The sequence below is a fragment of the Planococcus citri genome, chromosome 1, assembly GCF_950023065.1.
Source record: "Planococcus citri chromosome 1, ihPlaCitr1.1, whole genome shotgun sequence".
Lineage (NCBI taxonomy): Eukaryota > Metazoa > Arthropoda > Insecta > Hemiptera > Pseudococcidae > Planococcus > Planococcus citri.
In genome coordinates this window covers 79204427-79225440 of record NC_088677.1, presented here as the reverse complement: position 1 = coordinate 79225440, position 21014 = coordinate 79204427, and the positions used below count along the sequence as shown (strand labels likewise).

General features: G+C 34.5%; 1 protein-coding gene and 1 long non-coding RNA gene across 2 annotated transcripts in view; one reads left to right on the top strand and one right to left on the bottom strand.

Moving 5' to 3' along the window:
• Positions 1–21014, bottom strand: part of LOC135835928 (uncharacterized) — a 174679-nt gene that overhangs the window by 97538 nt on the left and 56127 nt on the right. The gene's annotated exons all lie outside the window — the stretch shown is intronic.
• On the top strand, positions 3399–6682 carry LOC135835577 (lysosomal aspartic protease-like). The gene is made up of 9 exons (XM_065349912.1): positions 3399–4232; positions 4344–4467; positions 4575–4698; positions 4794–4918; positions 5267–5454; positions 5566–5688; positions 5780–5936; positions 6051–6143; positions 6234–6682. The coding sequence occupies exons 1-9, from the start codon at positions 3997–3999 to the stop codon at positions 6393–6395; spliced, it is 1332 nt and encodes a 443-aa protein (XP_065205984.1). The 5' UTR covers positions 3399–3996; the 3' UTR covers positions 6396–6682.

The following is a 21014-nucleotide window of genomic DNA, read 5'->3' as shown; positions in this document are numbered from 1 at the left end:
AATCCGGCTGTTTTGACATAAAAGATCATGTCTCCCATACCATACATGGTATCTAACATAATTTTTTTTAATAAAAAATCAATACTTTTTTCACTACCTAACTCTTCAAACAAATTTTTAGAAAGCTCTCCACTCGACTCCCCCCCCCTCCACACACACACACACACACACACACACACAAAACCAAAATCAATTTTTCACATAAAAATTTCCAAAACCATTCAAATTGGATGAAAATTTGTATGATAAGTATTTTTTTATTTCAATCAATTTTTTCAATAATTTGAAAGTTTTTTGACTCACTACCCATTTTTAAAACCACTACTTTTTCATCTGTATTTTGAAAAAAAATGACGCTAAAGCTAATTTGGACGGCTTTCAGACCATTTTTCAGAAAATCTGAAATTTTCAAAACACACCCAAAGGCTCCAGAACAGCCTGAAACCACTTCCAATCGACTCAGCATATTAAAAATGGGGTACCAAATAAATTTCATTTCAACAAATCAATTGTGTAAAATGTTTTGGAAATTTCAATTTTCAAAAATCTGTAAGGGTGCTCCAGAACTACCACTAAAAATTGTTCAACCCGTTTCCAATCGATTTGGAAAGTTGAAAACAGGGCACATACCAAATTTCGGCTTTCTTGGTCTATTTGGTAAGATTTTGACTTTTTTTTTCATTTTAGACCCAAGTTTGATTTTTCAAAAATTCATTAAAAATCAAAATCGTTTGCGAACTCAAAAATTTGATCTATTGCTTCCAAATTCGTACTCGGAAAATCAGATCATCTCGATTCAAACCTGATGGACAATTATTTCAGCTGATTTTCAAATTCCGTAATTTTAGATTTTTTTTTTTCGATTTACCATTAAATAAAAGGTCACAGGTGTAAAAGTGACTAACGTAACTTTTCTCATAAGGGTTATAAAATTACTTACGCATACGCGAGTTCATATTTTATCATTTTTCGAAGGAAATTTGTACTCACCTGAAACAAAGAAAAATTAAGGTGGATTAGTTAGTTATAAAATTATTGATCAATCAACAGATATTATGAAATGATAATGGTCGACGGCCAAAGTAAAAATTAATTCTGGCGATCTGAACGTTCAAAAAAGAGCCAGAAATTAATATTCACAAATGTAGTAAGTATCATAAAAATTGTAAAATCGATTGTAAAAAATATTAAAAATTGATGAACCATCGGAAAACGACAAAAATTTGAGAAAATGTCTCATTTCGGTAAAATTTTGCACCGACTGCTTAGATTTTATTGAAAAATATCAAGAATTAATCGGAAATTCTCAAAATACGAGTAGAATGATGATTTGTCAAAACTGCAGAAAGTGTCATAAATCAAAATGACCCTCCCCCCCAAAAAAAATTGAGAATTACCAAGTTGATTGTGGTACACCTAGAACCAGTAACGGATTTTTTTTTGTTGTTGAAAAAATCAATCCTTTTTTCAACCAAATTTTCAGAAAGATCTCCACTCAACCCCCTCACACACAAAAAAATCAACAAAATCAAATTTTTCCCAGGAAAATTTTCAAAAAAATTGAAATTAGAAGAAAATTTGTTCCTGCATTAAGTATTTTTCAATTTCAATCAGCACAATGAAAAAAAAACAATACAAATGAACGCATCAGTGAATTTTTCTAATTTTTTCACAGCCTTTTTGACTGAACTCACTACTTTTCCACTACTTTCACTACCTGTAAGACACCTACCCTGTTAAAACAAATTTCTCAGCAGTCAAAATTAATTTTTTCCATGAGTGCTCGCGCTCAATTTTTTTCAAAAAAAAGTAACTTCAGGAAAAAGTTCAATAAAACGTCACTAATTTCTACTAACTTTGGGAGATGACTCCGAAATTAAATTGAATTTTCAGACATTTCGTCCTAAATCTCAAACGAGCACTCATCATCTTCCTCAACTCCGCTGGAATCAACATCTCACTCACTATTTTTCAATATTTCATACTTTATTATATAAAATGAGAAAACTGGGAGGGAACAGAAATAGTGTTAGGGAGGGGGGGGGGTCCTAAATTGAAAATGAATAAAATATTCGAATTCAGCGGCTTCAACGAAGTAGGTACTCCCAAGGAATCGAGCCAACGGAAATTTTGCCACTTTAGCTCACAAATAATTTCAATTCAAGCAAAATGAAAACTTTCAAATTTAAACTTGAACCATCCCGTAGTTGCTTAAAATTTTAACGATTCTTCCAAATTTCAGCTTTGGACCACATTTATTAAATTGAAAAAAAAAACAATGAAATGCTGTGTTTTGAGGCAGAATTCATTCTTTGTCTCCATAATTTCTTCGAAGAAATCCTCAATTTTCAAACTGTCTGATAATTAAAATCCACCCGAATCTAAAAAATTTAGGAAAAAATGTGAAACGAAGCGATATTGGTATTTTACAATTGGCAACATTGCAATTTCTCGAAGACAGTCAAGTCCAAGTTGTAAGTCCATCATTTGTTGTACCCCCTCCAAAGTCCAATCAATCAGAGAGAATTGATTTTCACCTTATTTGTTCCAAAATCGCCAAACAAAAGCCTATTTTTTGCCATTGCTTATAAGGTTCTGGTTTTTTTTTTTTTTTTTTTTTTTTGCTAAAGAAAACTTTGTTTGATTCAAAAAAGTCAATTTTAGAGGGGAAAATGTCAAAAAGCGTCATTTTTTGGCAAAATAATCAAGGAGTGTCCATTATTGGCACAATTTTCAAGAAATACCCATTGTTGGTCTTTTTAAAAGGGACTAATTTTTTGCTAAAAACCTCAAACCGTCCTGTTCTTGCCAAAATTGCTTAAAAAATCCTGTTTTTGCTAAAATTGTCAAAAAATTAACGTTTTTTTTCATCAAAATTATCAGAGAGTGTTAATTTTTGGCGAGTTGGCGAAAAATTGTATGTAATTTCCAGGAAGTAGTTTTTCGATAAAATAGTCAAATGGTCGTAATTTTTACCAAAATTGCTAATAAAATGATTTTTTTGCCAAAACGTCCAAAAAGCACTGATTTTTGTCCTGCCTGCTTAAAAAGTCTGCTTTCTGTTTCAAAGTTTGCAAAACAAAAGTTCAGTTTTTTACAAAATTCTTCTTTTGTCAAATTCCATCCCACCTCAATTCTTTAATTTTTTCAGCTGTTTTTAAATGTCCCTTGGAGGAACTTTGAGAGAAAAATAATATTTTGAAGGCTCAAATTTTCAGCAAAAAAAAAAATTATAAAATGGAAAAAAATGCACTTTTATTGGCTCATATCAAAAGCAGGTTCTAACAGACTTCAATCGCGCGTATTTTAGATTTCGGGACACTTCTTTTAAAAAATTCAGACCCCCCCTCCCCCCCAAAAATACATTATTTCTCACTCGTGTCAAAAGTAACTATCAAATCGCCTTTAATAGTTTGAATATGATCAAAAAAAAAGAGGAAAATTTTTGGATTTGCAGCTCCCAATAAAACATTTTGGAATTTTAGAGTATTCCTTTAAAAAAGCTGAGCCCAATATAAAAGTTTTGTGTTTTATGTTACTACAGAAAAATGCTGTCGTGTATCAAAACAAAATACGTGGTGTCCTCAAAGCAGAAATCTTTCGAAAATTTTCCACAAAAATATCACCAAATAGGTATCATGCTTTGAAAATCAGGTTATTGGAATTTTTCCTCTGTTTGATAATCACATCCCGGAAAATGATAGGTACATCCTATTTCACTCTCGATTTTATATCTTATCGCACAAAGGCATTTCCTACAGGACGAGCTGTTTTTCAGGAAACGCTTATGACAAAGATAAGGTTGAAGATAAAAAAACGTACATAAATATGGTATGCGAAAATTAAATGAAAGATTATAATAATTTTTCAGGAAGTGATTATCAACAAATATCAAGATAATCCCTCGATAGAATCTCAACAAAGGATTTTGATGGCAGTTTTAAATCAACTAATCGTCATTTTGGAAATAATCGCAAGCTTCGACATCCGCTTTGAATGAAATATAATCCGATGAATTTGTCGATAAACGTTCAAATTTTCATCTCGAGTTCACAGAAACAGGCGTGGATTTCATTTTTCATGCTGAAGAACTTCAAAATTGTTCTTTATTTGAAATTTTCAACGGGTGTGTTTTCATTTTCAAAAAAAATGAAGGTATCGTGTTTTTTATTCTTATTTTTCATATACGCGTACCATGCTAAATGTGCTTCCATCACTCAAAGTGGTATAAGGTAAGATACTCGTACACCAAATTTCTTATTATTTTAATAAGTCAATTCCAAGCAGTCTCAATTGCCCCCATAATGGCCTACTTACGTACGTACCAATTCGTATATTGACAGGATACCCTTGACAAGAAATCCATTGACCGTGGATCGACTAAAATCAGCCAAGGCGAAATCAAGATCTTTTTACACTCAACAATTGAACCAAGATGTAGAGATCCCTCTTCGAGACAACAAACTTGTGAGTACTGAGTATACTGACAATTCATTAAGTAGTTCATATTATAATTTCATAAATGAGAAAACATTACCTTTGAATTAATAACTAATAAACTACATTTTTTACAGTTATCTTATTATGGACCTATTTCAATTGGAACTCCACCACAGAACTTCAACGTTGTTTTTGACACAGGATCGTATGATCTATGGGTACCTTCAACTCTTTGTAAAAGCCAAGCTTGCCTAGATCGTAAGCGAAGAATATCTCTTTCATTACTTAATAGTAACTTGAATTATTCTGCATCACGATGAAAAATTTTTAAAAATAAAACATCACGGTTACAGCGGGTCGTCGTCTTTATAATCGTACCACCTCAAAAACACGTCAATGCAAAGAATGCAAATCTGAGGAAAAAATCAAATATGGAACTGGTTGGATGAGTGGGGTTCGGTCAACCGATACACTTACAGTAAGCATAGCATCTTGGAAAATTTTAACTTTATAAGGGCCAATCTTTTCACCAATGTTTCTTTAATTTCATACTCCCTTTTCCAAATCAGTTTTCCATTATACAGGTGCAAAAGAAACGCAGAGGGGATACAAAAGTTTTGAAATGTAGTTGCACTCTCCTCTCCTTTTTTGTCACATTTTCGTCTCCTCAAATTTTATTTTTCAAATTCATATGGATGAAAATTGGGGAAAATTCAATATTAATTTTCTCCCTTTTCTTGTGTAGATTCAAGATAACGAATTCAATATTTTTTAAAATATTGCAGTTTGCAGTCAACTTCTTTTTAGACTATAATTCTCATTGCAGATAGATAACGTCCAGATCAAAAATCGACAATTTTTGGAAGCTATGCAAGAAGCAGATGGATTCGTAGGTGAACCATACGACGGTATCATGGGATTACGTTACAAAAACACAGTATCAAACCACATTGTAACGCAAATCTGCAAACAACTTAATTACGTAGTCAGTAAATTTTCAGTCTACTTGACCAAGTACGTTCGTTGTTCATTTTAATACATTACAAGCGACACATTTTTGTGATTTATTCGTAATTACACATCATTCAATTCAATCAAAAAATGTATCTGTGTTAAAAAATTTAGCGATCCGAAGAACACCAACGGTGGTGAATTAATGTTATGTGACGAAGACAAGACCAAGTATCGGGGTGAATTGAATTACGCTAGCGAATATCTTTCAGGAAGTTGGGCAGTTGTAATGAAAAAGTAATCTCTTCCGACCTGAAATCTTCATTCTATAATATTTTTTGTTGGATTATTTCTCATCTAAATCGTGTACTAACCTATTTTTGAATAGAATTTCCTTACGGTATGGAAACGAACGTGTTCAGGAATTAGCAACCGACGGTTCGGGATTCTTCGATACAGGCTCGTCATTCGTTATAGGACCAGGAAAATACGTCAAAGCTATCTATAAAGCGTTAAACAGCACCGCACTTGAAGGAGACATGGAGGTTCAAATAACTTTTTAAAATACCTTTTTCATTAAAAAAAAAAAATAATAATTCAGCTACTTGTAGACATAATAGTATTTTCTCAAAAATATCACCATCATTTGCTTTGAATAGGTCAACTGTGAAACCATTCATAAATTACCAAACATCACATTCAGGATTCAAGCACAAGATTACACACTCGCGGGAAGGGATTATATCCTTAAAGTAAGTCTCATGTGATCAAAATTCAATCACCACAAATTTATACCAGTCAAATGAGAGAAAATAAAAACTTAATCAAACGTATTTCTACAGATAACTGCAAATGATGGAAAACTGCACTGCATAGTTGGATTTGCATCCAATGTTGCATCACAGAAACAATGGATTTTAGGAGACGTTTTCCTCAGGAAGTACTACACCGTGTACGATTTGAATAAACGCAGAATAGGATTAGCCGAAAGTATACATAATTAGAACGAACTAGAATTTAGACATACACTTCTTTGCTTGCCATTATCAAGAAAATAAACTCGATCAACGCTTCGCGATTTTTGTTCTTTTTTGTGCCATTTCTTCTTTGGATTCAAATTGACCAAGGTATACCCCCCTCCATTATTTTGAAAATTCGTAATTTCCTCAAAATGTTCATTTTTTTTCAAGAGCTTTTGCCCTCGTTTAGCTTGGTTTGAGTTGTTGTTACTTGTTATTCATAATTTTGTTACGTAGGTATAAATTGAAATATAAAATACTTTCGTTCAATATTTATTATTTAACAATTCAGAAGTGGGATATAAGCCCTGAGAAAACGCAGTAGAAGGCGCTATTCGAGTTCGAGTTTGTCATGTTCAACCTGTAGTTCAACTACCTACTTGCTCATCTTGTGCTTTGACTGATTGTAAGTCCCATCGTTGTCAATGTAAAGGAAGATGCGGTGCTCTGTTGGGTGCGAATTGTCTTCCCAAATTAAAACCAGGTAAAGTTGGTGTTAGTTCCATTAAATGGTTATATATTGACTATTGAGTATAAACTCAAGGAGTTGGCAGCAGTATAATATGATTAGTCTGAGTGTGAGAAGAAATACATACGTTTTTCAACAAAGTTAGATAGTTATGCTAAGGACTGGTATGCTACTCTTCCATCATATGATTTATCATGGAAAGTATGGAAACTCGAATTAATAGCCATGTTCCCAGACACCAAAGATTTTGCCACTCACCTTCAAAATATGTTGAATTGTATAAGAAATTAGATAATAAAACTTGAGATCAACATAGCAACTTGACAGAGGTGCGCCACGCTAGTGTCGCCTTGTTTCTGATTGCCTGATGAAAGGTCCCGGGCATATACATGGGAATGTATAATATTGTCAAAATTGCTGATAATAACAGGACCTTTTGTTAGTTCTGGCATTTTTGACTACTATTTCCTAGAGCGTGACAGTTGTCTTGTCAAAACCCGATTATTTCGGTAAGTTACAACTAATTTGCAAGCGCAGAATTGAATGCAAGTATGCGGTATCCTGCCTAATCCATGGCATTCATGATAAAATTGTAGCTACTTGTGCTAGAGCTGGTCATTACCTTGCACCTCAAGGGTTTTATGCTAATTTTGTGAACTCGCAGTTTAAATCGTTTGTTCACCAATAAAAATGGCCTGAGTGACCAACATGATCTCCATGGTAATGATTTGTGTGGTAATGACCTATAGGTACAAGGTAAACAAGATCTTAGTGATCAACATGATGGAGACCTGTGTGGTTATCATAATCTGAGTGATTGTTACAATGATGTCTAAGATGAAGTCACTGTAGGTAGTGGCAAGTGTATCTACAGTGGGCTAACATACACAGAAGAATCTCCTCATTCCTGGAAACAAACAAACTTCTAACTCCCAATCAGTACGGTTTCAGGTCGGGTTTATCGACCGACCATGCTTTGCTTGACATGATAACGGAAATCGAGAAGGGATGGGAGAAAGGCGAATACGTCGCAGCAGTCAGCTTTGACGTATCGGCTGCCTTCGACTCCATCCCTCACAACATCATCATCGAATCGTTGGCAACACTAGGAGTGAACGGTGATTTAATAAGAATTGTAGCTGACTACCTGGTAGACAGGGAAATCAGCTACACCTACAACAACAATAAATACAGCACTACAGCCACCAAAGGGTGTCCTCAAGGCTCCGTCCTGGGGCCCCTTTTCTGGATATGCGTGTATAACACGATTCTGAAATACCAATACAGAGCCGCGAAGGCAATAGCCTTTGCGGACGACTTGTTGTTTGTGTTTAGAAGCCAAAACACCCAATATCTGAAGGAAGTTATGAACAAAGCCATAAAGCAGCTGATCGGGAAGCTTGAAACCCTCGGGCTAAAGCTGAACGAAGCAAAAACCCAACTTACAGTGTTCACAAGAAAAAACGTACCAAACATCGAGATCCTGGTTAACAATCAGGTAGTGAGGCCGTTAAATGAGATGAAGTACCTCGGCATAGTATTCGATATAAAGCTAAACTTCGTAGCCCACTATGCAGCGATGCATAGCAAAGCGATGAAAGCAATAAACGTCATAAATAGACTATTCGGCAGAACCTTCGGCTATGGCTATGAAGCTCGTAGGATAATGTCGATGGGCCTGATCAATTCCTTGTTCTACTATGGGGCTGCTGCCCATCATTCCGGCCTTACCCTGAAGAAAAACCAGGATCTACTCATAAAGGTCCAAAGACTGTATTGTCTGAAGATCATATCAGCATATTCTACAGTGTCAGGAGCGGCAGCTTCGGTTTTGGCCGGGCTGCCGCCACTTGATCTGGCCATAAAGAAAACTGCGATCAAAAGAACTCTAGATATTGAAGTGAGACCTCATGCCGCACTCACGAATTTGTACGGCATAGTATCACTGATATACAAGCATCCCACAGACAACAATAAGAACATTTACAACTACCATGGCGATGTCTTAACTAAAAAACAACTAAGCGCCAAGCTGGATGAAGTAATCACGGAAATCTGGCAGAGGCGCTGGGACGAAGAAAAGACTGGACGGGTGACCCATAAGTGGATTCCGAACATTCAAAAACGACTCGAGTCCAACCTTAACATAAACTTCTACACCACTCAAGCTCTCACGGAGCACGGATTCTTTTCCTCGTATCTCAAAAGGTTCTTCGTCATCAAGGAGAAATGCTGTCACTGTGGCAGAGAGCAGACGTTTATACACCTTGGTGAAAAGTGTAAAAACAACCAAGTAACCAGAATAAGAAGAAATTACGATATCGAAATCTATAACACCGAAGAAGAAAACATGAAGCAGATATCCCAGTTCACCGCCGAATTGTTCCGACTCAGGGAGGAACTGAGGTGGAAAGAAGGGGTATCTGTCGCTGAACCTGAAACAGAAATCGAGGAACAAGAAGAGTCCGTCGAGGAGGTGGCAGAAGAACAAGAAGAACAAAGTAACCTTCGACCTGAATGGCTAAACAACACAAACAATGAAATCACCATAACTCCTAAGCCCGCAAGGAGACTGCGCTTTCGAAAGGAAGATCTGCAAAGCAGCACATCGTCGTTCCAGTCATCCGAATCGTCTCCCGAAATTCTCAATCAAACCTTCCAAGAATACAGGGGCCCCTGGAGTACAGGGACCCCAGTGCAAAACCCGGCGCCCACAATAAACCCCCCCATAAACCCTACCAAAACCAACGAAACAAGTATAAATGTTACAACATCCCAAAATACATACAAACCAACCCCGATAGGTTTCAACTACGTGAATCCGCTGGTAAATTTTATCAACTCCAGCGACGCAAATAGGAAATACCTTATACCAAGCGGACCATTACCAAACTATCAACTATTCCCAGCGACACCAACAAATCAACAACCAATAACCAAAAACGATAGCCAAGAAACCAGATCCAATGAACCAAGTTTGTCTCAATGCGCCTCAAGCACCTTGAGGGCGCTAAGGCTGACAAAAAAGAAAGTAGAGCAGCAAAGTACCACAGTGGACCAAGGAATCACTGACAGCAGAGAAGCAACCCCACAACAAACAATCATCAAATCCACACAACATACCCCGAACGTTGGAAACCTGACCCTAACGGAAGATGGAATCCAGAGCATGTCAGGGACAAGCGTGGCCCAACTGCCTAGCAGTTATTTCCATATGTACCACCATAGGGTGTACTATGAGCTGTCTTCCTATAGGGATGGCTGAGCCGAATCCCTTCGATTACGTGTTAACTGCTATATGATCGTATGCATATGTGCACACACACACACACACACAGACGATCATTATAAAAACATGACGTCATATATTGGTAATCGGTTGCGCATCGCGCATGTTAGGATAGCCAGTTACCCCTTTACACCTCGTCTACAACCCTATCCGTTAGATCCTCCCTTATTTATAGGGTAGTGGGGACTGCTATGTTCGCGAGAGATGCTGGCATCAACCAAGCATCTCGCGAAATCCAAGCTCCTTACTTAGCGTCGGAATCTCGAGCTCTCTGGTGCTACGTCCAAGTGATGTGTCGATCTCATCGTCATGATCAAATAATAAACGCACAGGCCTATGTCTGTGTCTTTCTATTTCTGATTGTACCACTTATAAGCGTGGAAATTTACAGTGTATTCTTTTATACCAAAGTAGCTTATATGGCGGTAGAATGAATATTACTTTTATTAACTCTCTTAAACGGTTTAAATTACACTACATAATGACTCGAATAACTCTAAAAAATAGTGCCAATAACTCTTTAACTTTTTTATATAACTCTTTAACGTAACCGGAATAACATCGCGAATAACTCTTTACATATCGTCGCGTATAATTGTGAACGGAGAGACGATATAACTGGTAACAGTGTCAGTAAGTAACCAAATATGCATAAAATCCCTTAGAACTAGCATGATTATTTTATGATTCGAACCCTTATAACTATTGTGCTACTTTATGTATATTTTCTCTGGAATCACATGAATGTGTGATTGCCATGATTTTCACCTTGTGATGTAAAATACCTCGAATTAGACATATTCAGTGTAAAATACGAGTTTGACTTATTTCTAGTATTTTACTCACTTTCTATATACGATACAAGGCGGATTGGAATTTATCTCATGTCCTCAATTAGAGCTAGCCAGGACACTGCGCCAATGTTCCCCACTTAGGGAATATAACTGGGTTTACCCACCGATTTAGGGGTTATTACCAATTTCCCTTATATCATTAATTCCTATCCCCCTTATATCATAATATTGGCGCCCAAACGCGATTTTTTATCACTTAAGCATATGCTTAAGTGCATAAAAAAGTGCAACTACCCATGACCCATTTAGGTATTTTAAAATATTTCGATGAAAAATTTTTTTCGAGACAAGTTTTGGAAAAATTTGGGCATTTTTTGTGGAATATATTTACGCGAATGCGGAATGGTGAATTCGAGCCTGAAAAGGTTGGAATTCTCCAAGTCCAATTTCACCCTACATTTCATGAAAAATGAACAAGTGAAAAACCCCATAATTCATGAATAACAAACTCATGAATTAGGGAACAAAATTCTTCTAAGTGCTCGAGAAAAATATCAGAAAAATCTTTTTCATACCTCAAATTTTTTTGAAATCTCATTTTTTGTTCTCGCCTACTTTAAAGGAAAATATTTCGTGACTTAAAATTAAAATTTTTTTGGAAAAGTTGAACATCTTCTTTGGCATATATTTACGTGAATGCGGATTGGTGAAATTTAGCCTGAAAAGACTGGAATTCCCCAAGCCCAATTTTGCACTATGTGTCAGAAAAGATGAACAACTTAAAATCCCACAATTCGTGAATAACAAACTCACAAATTTGGGAACAAAATTATTTTCAAACACTCGAGAAAAGTTTCAGAGAAATCTTTCTAACACCTCTAAATTAATTTTTTTTTGTGAAATCTAAATTTTCATCTTCGTCTAAATAAAAATATTTCGTGTCTAAAAACCTTTTTATACCTCAAAATTAATTTTTCTAAAAATCTAAATTTCTTTATCTAATGTTAATCTCTAAAATTAACCTAAAATCGTCTTAAAGAATCCTAAGTTCAAAATTAAAATTTCTGGTCTAAATTTAAACTTTTATAAATTCCATCTTTTTTGAAAATTTGTGCATTTCTGTGAGAAATTCGTGAATGTGAAATAATTTATTTTGGCCTAAAATGAACTGAATTGAAAAGTCTCAGATAGCGAGAGGACTATCAGGTATGGTGGCCTGTCCGCCTACTTGACATCGTTTTCAAACTTCACTAAAGGCTTGAAAATTCAGTCTCAGCAAAATTAGCTAAAGTCAACCAAAAAATATTTTAACTAAAAATTGCTGCTTTTCATAAATTTTCGTGAAAATCATTTTATCCAACAGAGAAACAGGGCACTCTCCCTGGCTGATCTGAAGTAATGATCTATCTCTTAATGTGGATAATTTATATTCACGGAAATTTATGCTTAAGTAACAATCCAAGTTAAGTAATTTTAATTGAATTTTTTTTTGGTATAGTCTGCAATAAGATTGCCTCTCAGGAAAATCATTTTACTCATAGAGAAACAGGGCACTCTCCCTGGCTGATCTGAAGTAATGGTCTATCTCATAATGTGAGTAATTTATTATCCTGAGAGTCATTGATTTTTTCCTCAACGAAAAAATTGACAAATTGCATACGAACACCAGGAAATCTTAATTAAAACAAATGGTGACCTTTAGTTAAAAATCAAAATTTTTTCAAAGTTCACTTCACACAGAGGTCTCATAGAAATAAACAAACAAAAATCCAACAATTCGTGAACAAAAATTCGCGAATTGAAGGAACCAAATTAATTTTTTTTTGGAATCAGAATTTTAACCCCTATAAAATGACACACGTAAGATTGGCTTGGTTAAGTCTAATTTTAGGGAACTGAGTTGGAAATCTTGAGCCTAGGCCAGGAAAGTCAGTTCCATCAACACACCAACACCTCTTGAGGAAAGTATGGCTATGTTGAAAAGTTAGATTTTTTCTAAGTACCAATCCTACAATCATTCGAATAGGGGCACATTTCCGAAATCCTAGATAAAAAATATTTTGATAAAAGCCTCTTTCTAAAAAATAAATATTTCCAAAAAATTTCTTAGTTCAATTTTTTTAAGACAAAAATATTTCGATAAAAATCCGTTCAAAATTAATATTTTCTATTTAAAAATTCCGAGAAAAACATCTAGACTAAATTTGAATTTTTTTTCTTGTTTGAAAAATTCCAAAAATTTCTTAGAAAGCATTTCATGAAATTTTTCTTTCCGAGATTTTTTTTTCTCTTTGTATAAAAATTATGAATACCCAATAGGACATGTCCAATGAGGGTAGGCAATAATTTCGATTAAGTCAGGAAAGTGTTCTCCTTAAGCAACTTATACATGATGTATAAGTGGCAAGTTAGGGAAAATAAAAATTTCAAGAAGAGTGATCTCATTTTCTTTCGGAAAAAATATTCACTTATGTTTTCAGAAAACTCATATGGTTATGTTGAAGTCTGAAAAATATAACACAAGGGAAGCTCGAACTTTCTCAAAGGTTTCGTATACCTGGTTGAAAGATGTGATTCCTATTTGTGCATTTTTCGGATCAGATATAACACATAAGTATGAGAATATGAAGGTGTAAGTGACTACATAAAAAACACTTAAAATTAATCAAAACTGATCTTGAGAAATTTTAAGCCCAAAAATAAAAGTTAGAAATCGTCACTCTTCACTCTTTCAAAATTTTAGTCTAAATTTGATCCCCATTGCAATAGTTAGCGCCGAGCATATTTTTCATCTCACTGACATGAATTATGTAAGGGTTTGGGATTCATACTTTTTGGAAAAAATTCGCGATCTCCGTGGAATAGTTGCGTGCGTGAGGGGTGGTGAGTTTCAGTTTTATCAACACCAACACCTCTCAGCGTATGTGTGGTAACCGACACCTCTCGGCGTATGTGTGGTTAAGTTGAGGAACTGAAATTTCATCAATTCTCATCTCACGTGATCTTTTTATGGAGAAAAACGAGTTAAAATTCTACCTTGTGTGACTTTCAGGTACCACATAAAAAATAAATGTGGGCGAGGTGAACGATATGTTTTAAAGACACAAGGTGATAAATAAATAGAGAGGAAAAAATCATTGGTGAAATTCTATGCCTAACCGAGCCTGAGATTAGAAATTTCAGTCTGATTGATCTTCTCTAAACCCATTACATTATTTGCCAAAACACATCCTCTGATATGTGTCAGGGGTTGTGGGGCAAATAATCCCCAGTTAAGTGATTCGTAATTTATCATGAATAACACTTCAATTATTCTCGGACATATTCCGAGAAGTGACTAATTAGATAGAAAACTCACTCTGAAATTTGTTTCCATTCTCCAAACACCTCTCGGCGTATGTGTGATAACCAACACCTCTCGGCGTATGTGTGGTTATCAGGAGCGTAGAAGCGAAATTAATGAGTGAAAATACTGCCTAATTATTTCGATGTCAAAAATTACAGGTCACTAAAAACTTCCCAACCTAGGAACCACGATGCATTTCTTCTAAGGTGGTGTGGGTCTTAATTAGATAAAGTTCAGAAGAATTGAAAAGCAAAGTAAAATTTTCTGCCTAACCGTGCCTGAGATTAGAAATTTTAATAGTGGGAAATCTACTAAATAGATAGATAGATTCACTCTGGAATTCAGTTCGAAATGAATTACAGAATGAAAACCACCTAATTCACTGAATAATCAATTTCGTACTAGCAACCTAAATCCTGAAAAGAAAAACGCATCACAAAACCCTCTAAATTTGTATGTATTTAACCAAAATATAGTGTACCATTTTTTCGTGACTGTGTGTTTAAAAATCAGATTTTTTGGAGAAATAAAGTTAAGAAATAAGACTCAAAGGACCTTATTCACGATATTTTTCCATTAAATTATCTAAAAAACACACATCTGTCTTGGGAAAATGAGTACACTATAGCCATTCAAAATTCTACCCCTTTTTCAAAATTCATACTTTTTGGAAATTCCCTCAATACCCAAAAATACTGTGGTGTATTTTAACTCGCGAATACATCAAGTCATGTGAATAAAACAAGATGTTTTATTTTACAGAACATTTTAAAACTCGTAAGAATACAGGGACACCACAGTACACCTTTTTTCCTTTCTTAAAAAATAAATCCCATTACATCTAAATTTCACTTTCTATACATTTCGAGTCGTAAAATTAAAACCATTCCAAATCTTACCATCTCTAAATTCCAGTTAGATAGGTCTATAAAAAACCTTATATGTGTGTGTGTGTGTGTGTTATGGTGTCTATTCTTCTCGAATCGGAGAGATTTGAATTAAATTATATTACACACACATACACAATATAAAATTCACAGACAGTATTTTTTTTTGATTTACTTTTAATCTGTCAATCAAACCCTGACCTAGACAACGATAAAAGGATTGGCGCCAGCCAGCCAATTTCACCTTTCTTTTGTATGCAAATCAATTTTGACAGGTAGTTAAGTGGTGCATCTTCGAGAACCTTTTAATTATACAATGGAATAAAAAATAGGCGATCTATTTGTGTGTGTGTGTAAGTGCACAGACACATATACATGAATAAAGATACCACCACAATAACAAACCACTTAAAATTTAATCCCTCTATCAAAATTATTTTTTTTTACATTTAAATCTATTTTCTTTCTCTCTTTTTTCGGCCTTTCTTCTCGATAAATAAAAATAAATAGATACAGGTTAGAGACGATGTTTTTGCACACAACAATGATGCAAATACATACCCCGCGTTCCTAGTATACACCCCCCCAACACCCCGCCACCACCAGGGAAGATATACACATACGTGTACATAAGAGAACAATAGATTTCTCACCCCTTTATATTTAATTCAATTAAAAACCACTTAGCGTATTTTTTTTTTAGATTATTTTTTTTTTAAATTTAATTGATGTTGGTCTAGACATTTGTCTCCTTTTTCTTACGATTATATGCGTGAGAAAATAATTGCCGACACACGACAAAATCTCCCACCATAACCACCCCTTTTGGAGGAGGAGTTGGCACATACCAGCATCCCACCCCAATTAGGATCTTTTTACGATAGATATATTAACCCTGTTTATACAGATAGATTCTCATACTTCGAAGATTTGTCTAGTGGAATGCAACTGGTTTCGAGACATCAAGAAAGCAGCAGCTGGAGTACTCACCTTTAATATTCATTACAAGGTACTGACTTACAATTGCAACAAATATTCTCTGACCATAATAGATCAGTTTATGGAACCTAAGAATACCCATCGTGCTTATATTAATCCCCTTTGTGAATTAATTTATAAGATGTCCACCAGTGATAACTCTCAGAATTACGACGACATGCGTAATTCTGAAAATAATTCCCAGAATTCTCAACCCCCGAGGCAATCACCGTATATTTTTGATAGTAGAATCTTACCCAACTCTCAAAATTACGAGGATGTGCAAAATCATGAAAATGGTTCCTTAAATTCTCAAACCCCTAGACGTACATCAAATATTTCGGACTATGAAATCTCACCAGATAAGAATTTGAACTCTCAGGATTACGATGAAATGCGTAAACTTGAAAGTAGCTATCAAAATTCTCAGTCTTCTAATTCTCAAAATTCTCAACCTTCAAACTCTCAGTCTTCTAATTCGCAATCCTCTCAAAATTCTTTATTTTCGCAAAATTCTCAATCGTCCGATGATTCGTTTTATAGTTGTGAATGCAGTATTGCCCATAAGAAAATCGATAAAATCATAAAAAACATGGTCAATTATGCAGACACAACTATCACTTTCGATGATAAGGGTATTCCGATAATTGAAAAATCACATAAAAAACCAAAAAAGAAATCTGTAAAATTCGATAGCGAGGAAAAAACCATAATTTTTGATGAAAAATCTGGCACCTATATTGACGAGGAAAAAACCGATAAAAAAGAGACTTATCTCACAAAAATAGAACTCGAGCAAAAATCGCCGATTGATGCGGTGGTTGGGTCAAAAACTTTACAAGAATTAATGGAAAAACCTCCCTATAGCCTAGAAAAAAAAACAGCAAATGCAGCTTTCTATCTAATGACTACCGAAGTTTTGGAAAATTCTGATGGTGAAAATAATTCGGAAAACTCTAAATCACTAGGTGACCATGGGGCATCTACTAGTGAGGATGTAGCCCCAAACCCAGATTCAATTTTGAAAAAATATATCCTTGTTGGCGATAGTTTAGCATATTTCTTGGCTCGCGGTAAAGTTCGATTAAATAAAAATTTACCTGAATACTTAAGAGATCAAATTTCTCTCGAAGAATTATATGGTAAAATACTTTCGGCAAATTTTCCACCTAAATCAAAATTTATTCTTTCGGCCGCTCAAATGGAACTTAACTTTTCGAAAAAGCCATATAAAATTATTGAAGATCAGCTAAGAGATGTGGTAAACTTACTATTCCAGAAAGATGCTGAAATGGTAATTTTACTCTTTCCCCTCCTAAAACCCAGAACCGCGAGAGATTCAGATGTCAAAATTGACAGATATTTAAGTTTCAAAGACATGTTCACCAGAGTGAGTTTGGATCCCAGGGTCATTCTATGGCGAAGCCCATCGCTAACATTTTTGGAAACTGAAATTATTTCTCGAAACAAAAAACCATACGTTAGGCCAATGTTAGGAGGAAAAAATGAGTTAATCCCAATTGAAGATAAATTCCACTACGTATACACATTACGTCGATATTTTCCCAAAATTGAAGAATTTGAATTCATTCAGGATTTAATCGCTACAGGAATTATATACGTAGAAGAACAATATCAAAAAACATGCGTATATAGTGAACGTAAAAAGATAAATGGAGAACTAAAACAAATTTATGATCATCGTATAGCTCCCTACATAGACCCAGGCTATCCTGAGCCTGAATTAGACCTCTTTCAAATTTCTCAAAATAAAAATCCAAAATTAATAAACCAAGAAAAAGTAGAGAAAGTTGAAATAGCTTGGGGCTTGCAGGAGAGACAAATAGAGAGTATTGAGAACAAAGGATTCATAGTGGAGGAAGTAATAAAACCACCAGTCTTGTCAAAAAAGAAAAAACGAGAACAAGACGATCTTTATAGAGCCCCTGAGCTACTCGCTGATCCAGAATTTCAAAAAGAATTAGAGAAAAAATATTCAAAAAGTCAAAAAAGAAAACTGAGAAAAAACAAAAATTCCAAAATCGTGAAATCTCCAGAATGGGAAAAAATTAGAACAATCGATCTCAAGGATGTAGAAAAGTCTACCTATTATCAAATGATAAATAAACATACCAAGGACCCAGGGTGTATGATTACAGTAATTATAGGGAACAGCTTCGTCACACTCCAACTTGATACAGGAGCCTTACCCAATATAATTTCGGTACCCACAGTTGAAATTTTGCAACAGGTAGCCCCCAATAACATCCAATTATTTACTCTATCCGAAAAAATTCAACTCCGTTTGGCTGACAATGAAACCAAAATTACCTCTGAACAGTGCCTCGAAGTTCAAATGTACCTAGGCACTGAATTCTTTAGAATCCCATTTTACATAATAAAATCCAGTGAAAGTACCTTCATTCTGGGTAGGCTAACCATGGAATACTACAGAATGAAGATAGACTTTCCTGAGAGACTCCTAACTCACGAATCCGAATACTATAGACCATTTTTCATTTATTTCAACCCCCCTTCTGATGCCAAAATTGCAACTGTAGGATACATAAACACCCTGGAGCCTCAAAAAACTTCAAAAGATATAGGAAACCCAGCTTACTCATTAATTGAGGAAATGGGGCAAGACCCTCCTGAGACCCCTCTAGATTTTGACCCAAGATGGGAATACCCTATTCCACTCGAAGAACCCCTACATAGAACAAAGCCCATGTTTGATGGAAAAATTTATAGTTTTGAGAGATTGGAATATCGCTATACACGCCCAAATTACATAGCAGATAAAATAGTGGAAGAAATGATGAAGGATAAAGAATTTGCGGACAAAATGGCACGTCAATTGCGTGATCCATACCTCAATCATCCCAACAGATCAGACTTCCTTGTTAAAGAAGGCCTAAATGGGGCACTTTGTGTATTCCCTGTTTACTCTGGGTAAAAATTAAGCAAGATGCTTAATTTTCAAAACTACCCAAAATTAGATAATATGTAAATTTTGTAGGTTTAGGAGACAGAGAATTCCAAGAAATCGATAAACAATCGATTCTTAAATGGATACATTTACAGGTGAGATTAATTTTTTTTTTACTTCATAAATTAATTACGTATACAAGCTTTTCGACAGTATTATGTTCTAGCACTAATTTGGTATTTTTTAGAACCCTAAAATTAATCTAGACTTATTCCTCTATTTTTATTTTTTTTTCTCGTTAAAAAAATCGGTACGATAAAAAACCCATAAAAAACATAAAATCTAAAAAATAACAAAAAAAAAAAAAAAGAGATGTATCCAAGTGTTCAAAAGTATCCTTAACCAACAAAATCGAGTATTATTTTATTAAAAAACTAGAAAATCTCTGTTCAATAGTTTGAAAAAATTCACTAAAATATCAAAAAAATAAAAAACTATTGCACTCAAACCTGGCAATGCCTCACAAATGTAGAACAAATCCATAATCCAAACCCATAGCCCAATAGACCACTCGTAGCACGCATATGCCTCATAGATTCATGACATCTTTCAAAAATAACAAATTTTTTTTTTCTACAAAATTTCAAAAAACAGGTGTCGTAATTAAAAAACTTTTTCAATCTACACATGTCCCAAAAAATCAACAACTGCTACGACACATTTTCGGCAAAAAATGTATTCCAAATCAAAATTTATTTCCATGTTTTCCAAAAAATCTTATCCGGAAAAATTCTTCCCTAAACACCTGATTATGTCCCAAATCATCCAAAATTTATTTGTATAAAAATCCAAAAATCAAAATTCATGTGATCCCATGATTTGAAAATTTTTTTTTACTAAATCAGTGTTGCAAAACCCAAATTTTGCCTTACATATGCCCTAAAAACCAGCAACACTGATATACCAGTATGATAAAAACCCAAACTTCAGTTACGTATGTCCTAAAAATCATAACACTGATACCTTTTTTCAAATTTCTTCTTTTGGATAAAAAATTCAAAAACAAAAATTTCAAAATAAAAGTCCAAACTCAATGTTGTGAAATCAAAAATCCCACAAAAAACACAAAACTGAGAAAGGAATTTCTTTTTGAAAAAACCCAAAATTCATTTTTCAAAAACATAATCTCTTTGGAAAAATTTCAAAAATTTTTTTTTATATATAAGGCTCAAAAGACACGTTACATGTCCAAATTGACGATGCACTTCGTCTGGCGCCTGACGTGGGTTACAAAAACCTTTTCGAGAAAAAGTCATACATGTCACTTGTCTTCGGAGCTACTGGAATTAAAAACCAAAATTTTTACTGAAATAAAAACCAAATTTTTTTTGGAAAAATCCCCAAAATCTTAAGGAATCAATTTTTTTAAATAAACTATCAATGTTGAAAAAATCCAAATCACATATGCCCTAAAAATTACAACATTGATAGTACCACTTTCTTTTTTTTTGAATAAAAATTCCCCCAATATCCAAAAATTTCATGAAAATCCTGACCAAAATTTTTTTTTCCCTCAATACTGACATTGCAAAAACCAAAATTTTACCACCATATGCCCTAAGTTAATGCAATGTTAGTATCAACCCTCTTCCAAAACCTAAAAATCAATACCAGTATTGAATACCCAAAATTCACCTTGCAAATGTCCTAATTTCAATACTGGTACCCTTTTTCTTTCTTTTAGTCTCCCCCCCTTCTCTCTTCCGAATCCAAAATTCTCTATACCAGTGTTGCAAAATTCAAAAAATTTCGCCTCACATATGCCCTAACCTCAACACTGGTACTATATAAATTAGAAAACATCATACCAGTGTTGAAAAATTCTAAATTTCACTTTACATATGCCTTGATC

Excerpts from the sequence above, each read along its gene's own strand:
- LOC135835577 (XM_065349912.1), top strand. The coding sequence starts at position 3,997 with ATGAAATATAATCCGATGAATTTGTCGATAAACGTTCAAATTTTCATC. Across the intron at positions 5,689-5,779 it reads TGGGCAGTTGTAATGAAAAA|AATTTCCTTACGGTATGGAA; the intron begins GTAATCTCTTCC and ends ATTTTTGAATAG. Across the intron at positions 5,937-6,050 it reads CACTTGAAGGAGACATGGAG|GTCAACTGTGAAACCATTCA; the intron begins GTTCAAATAACT and ends TGCTTTGAATAG.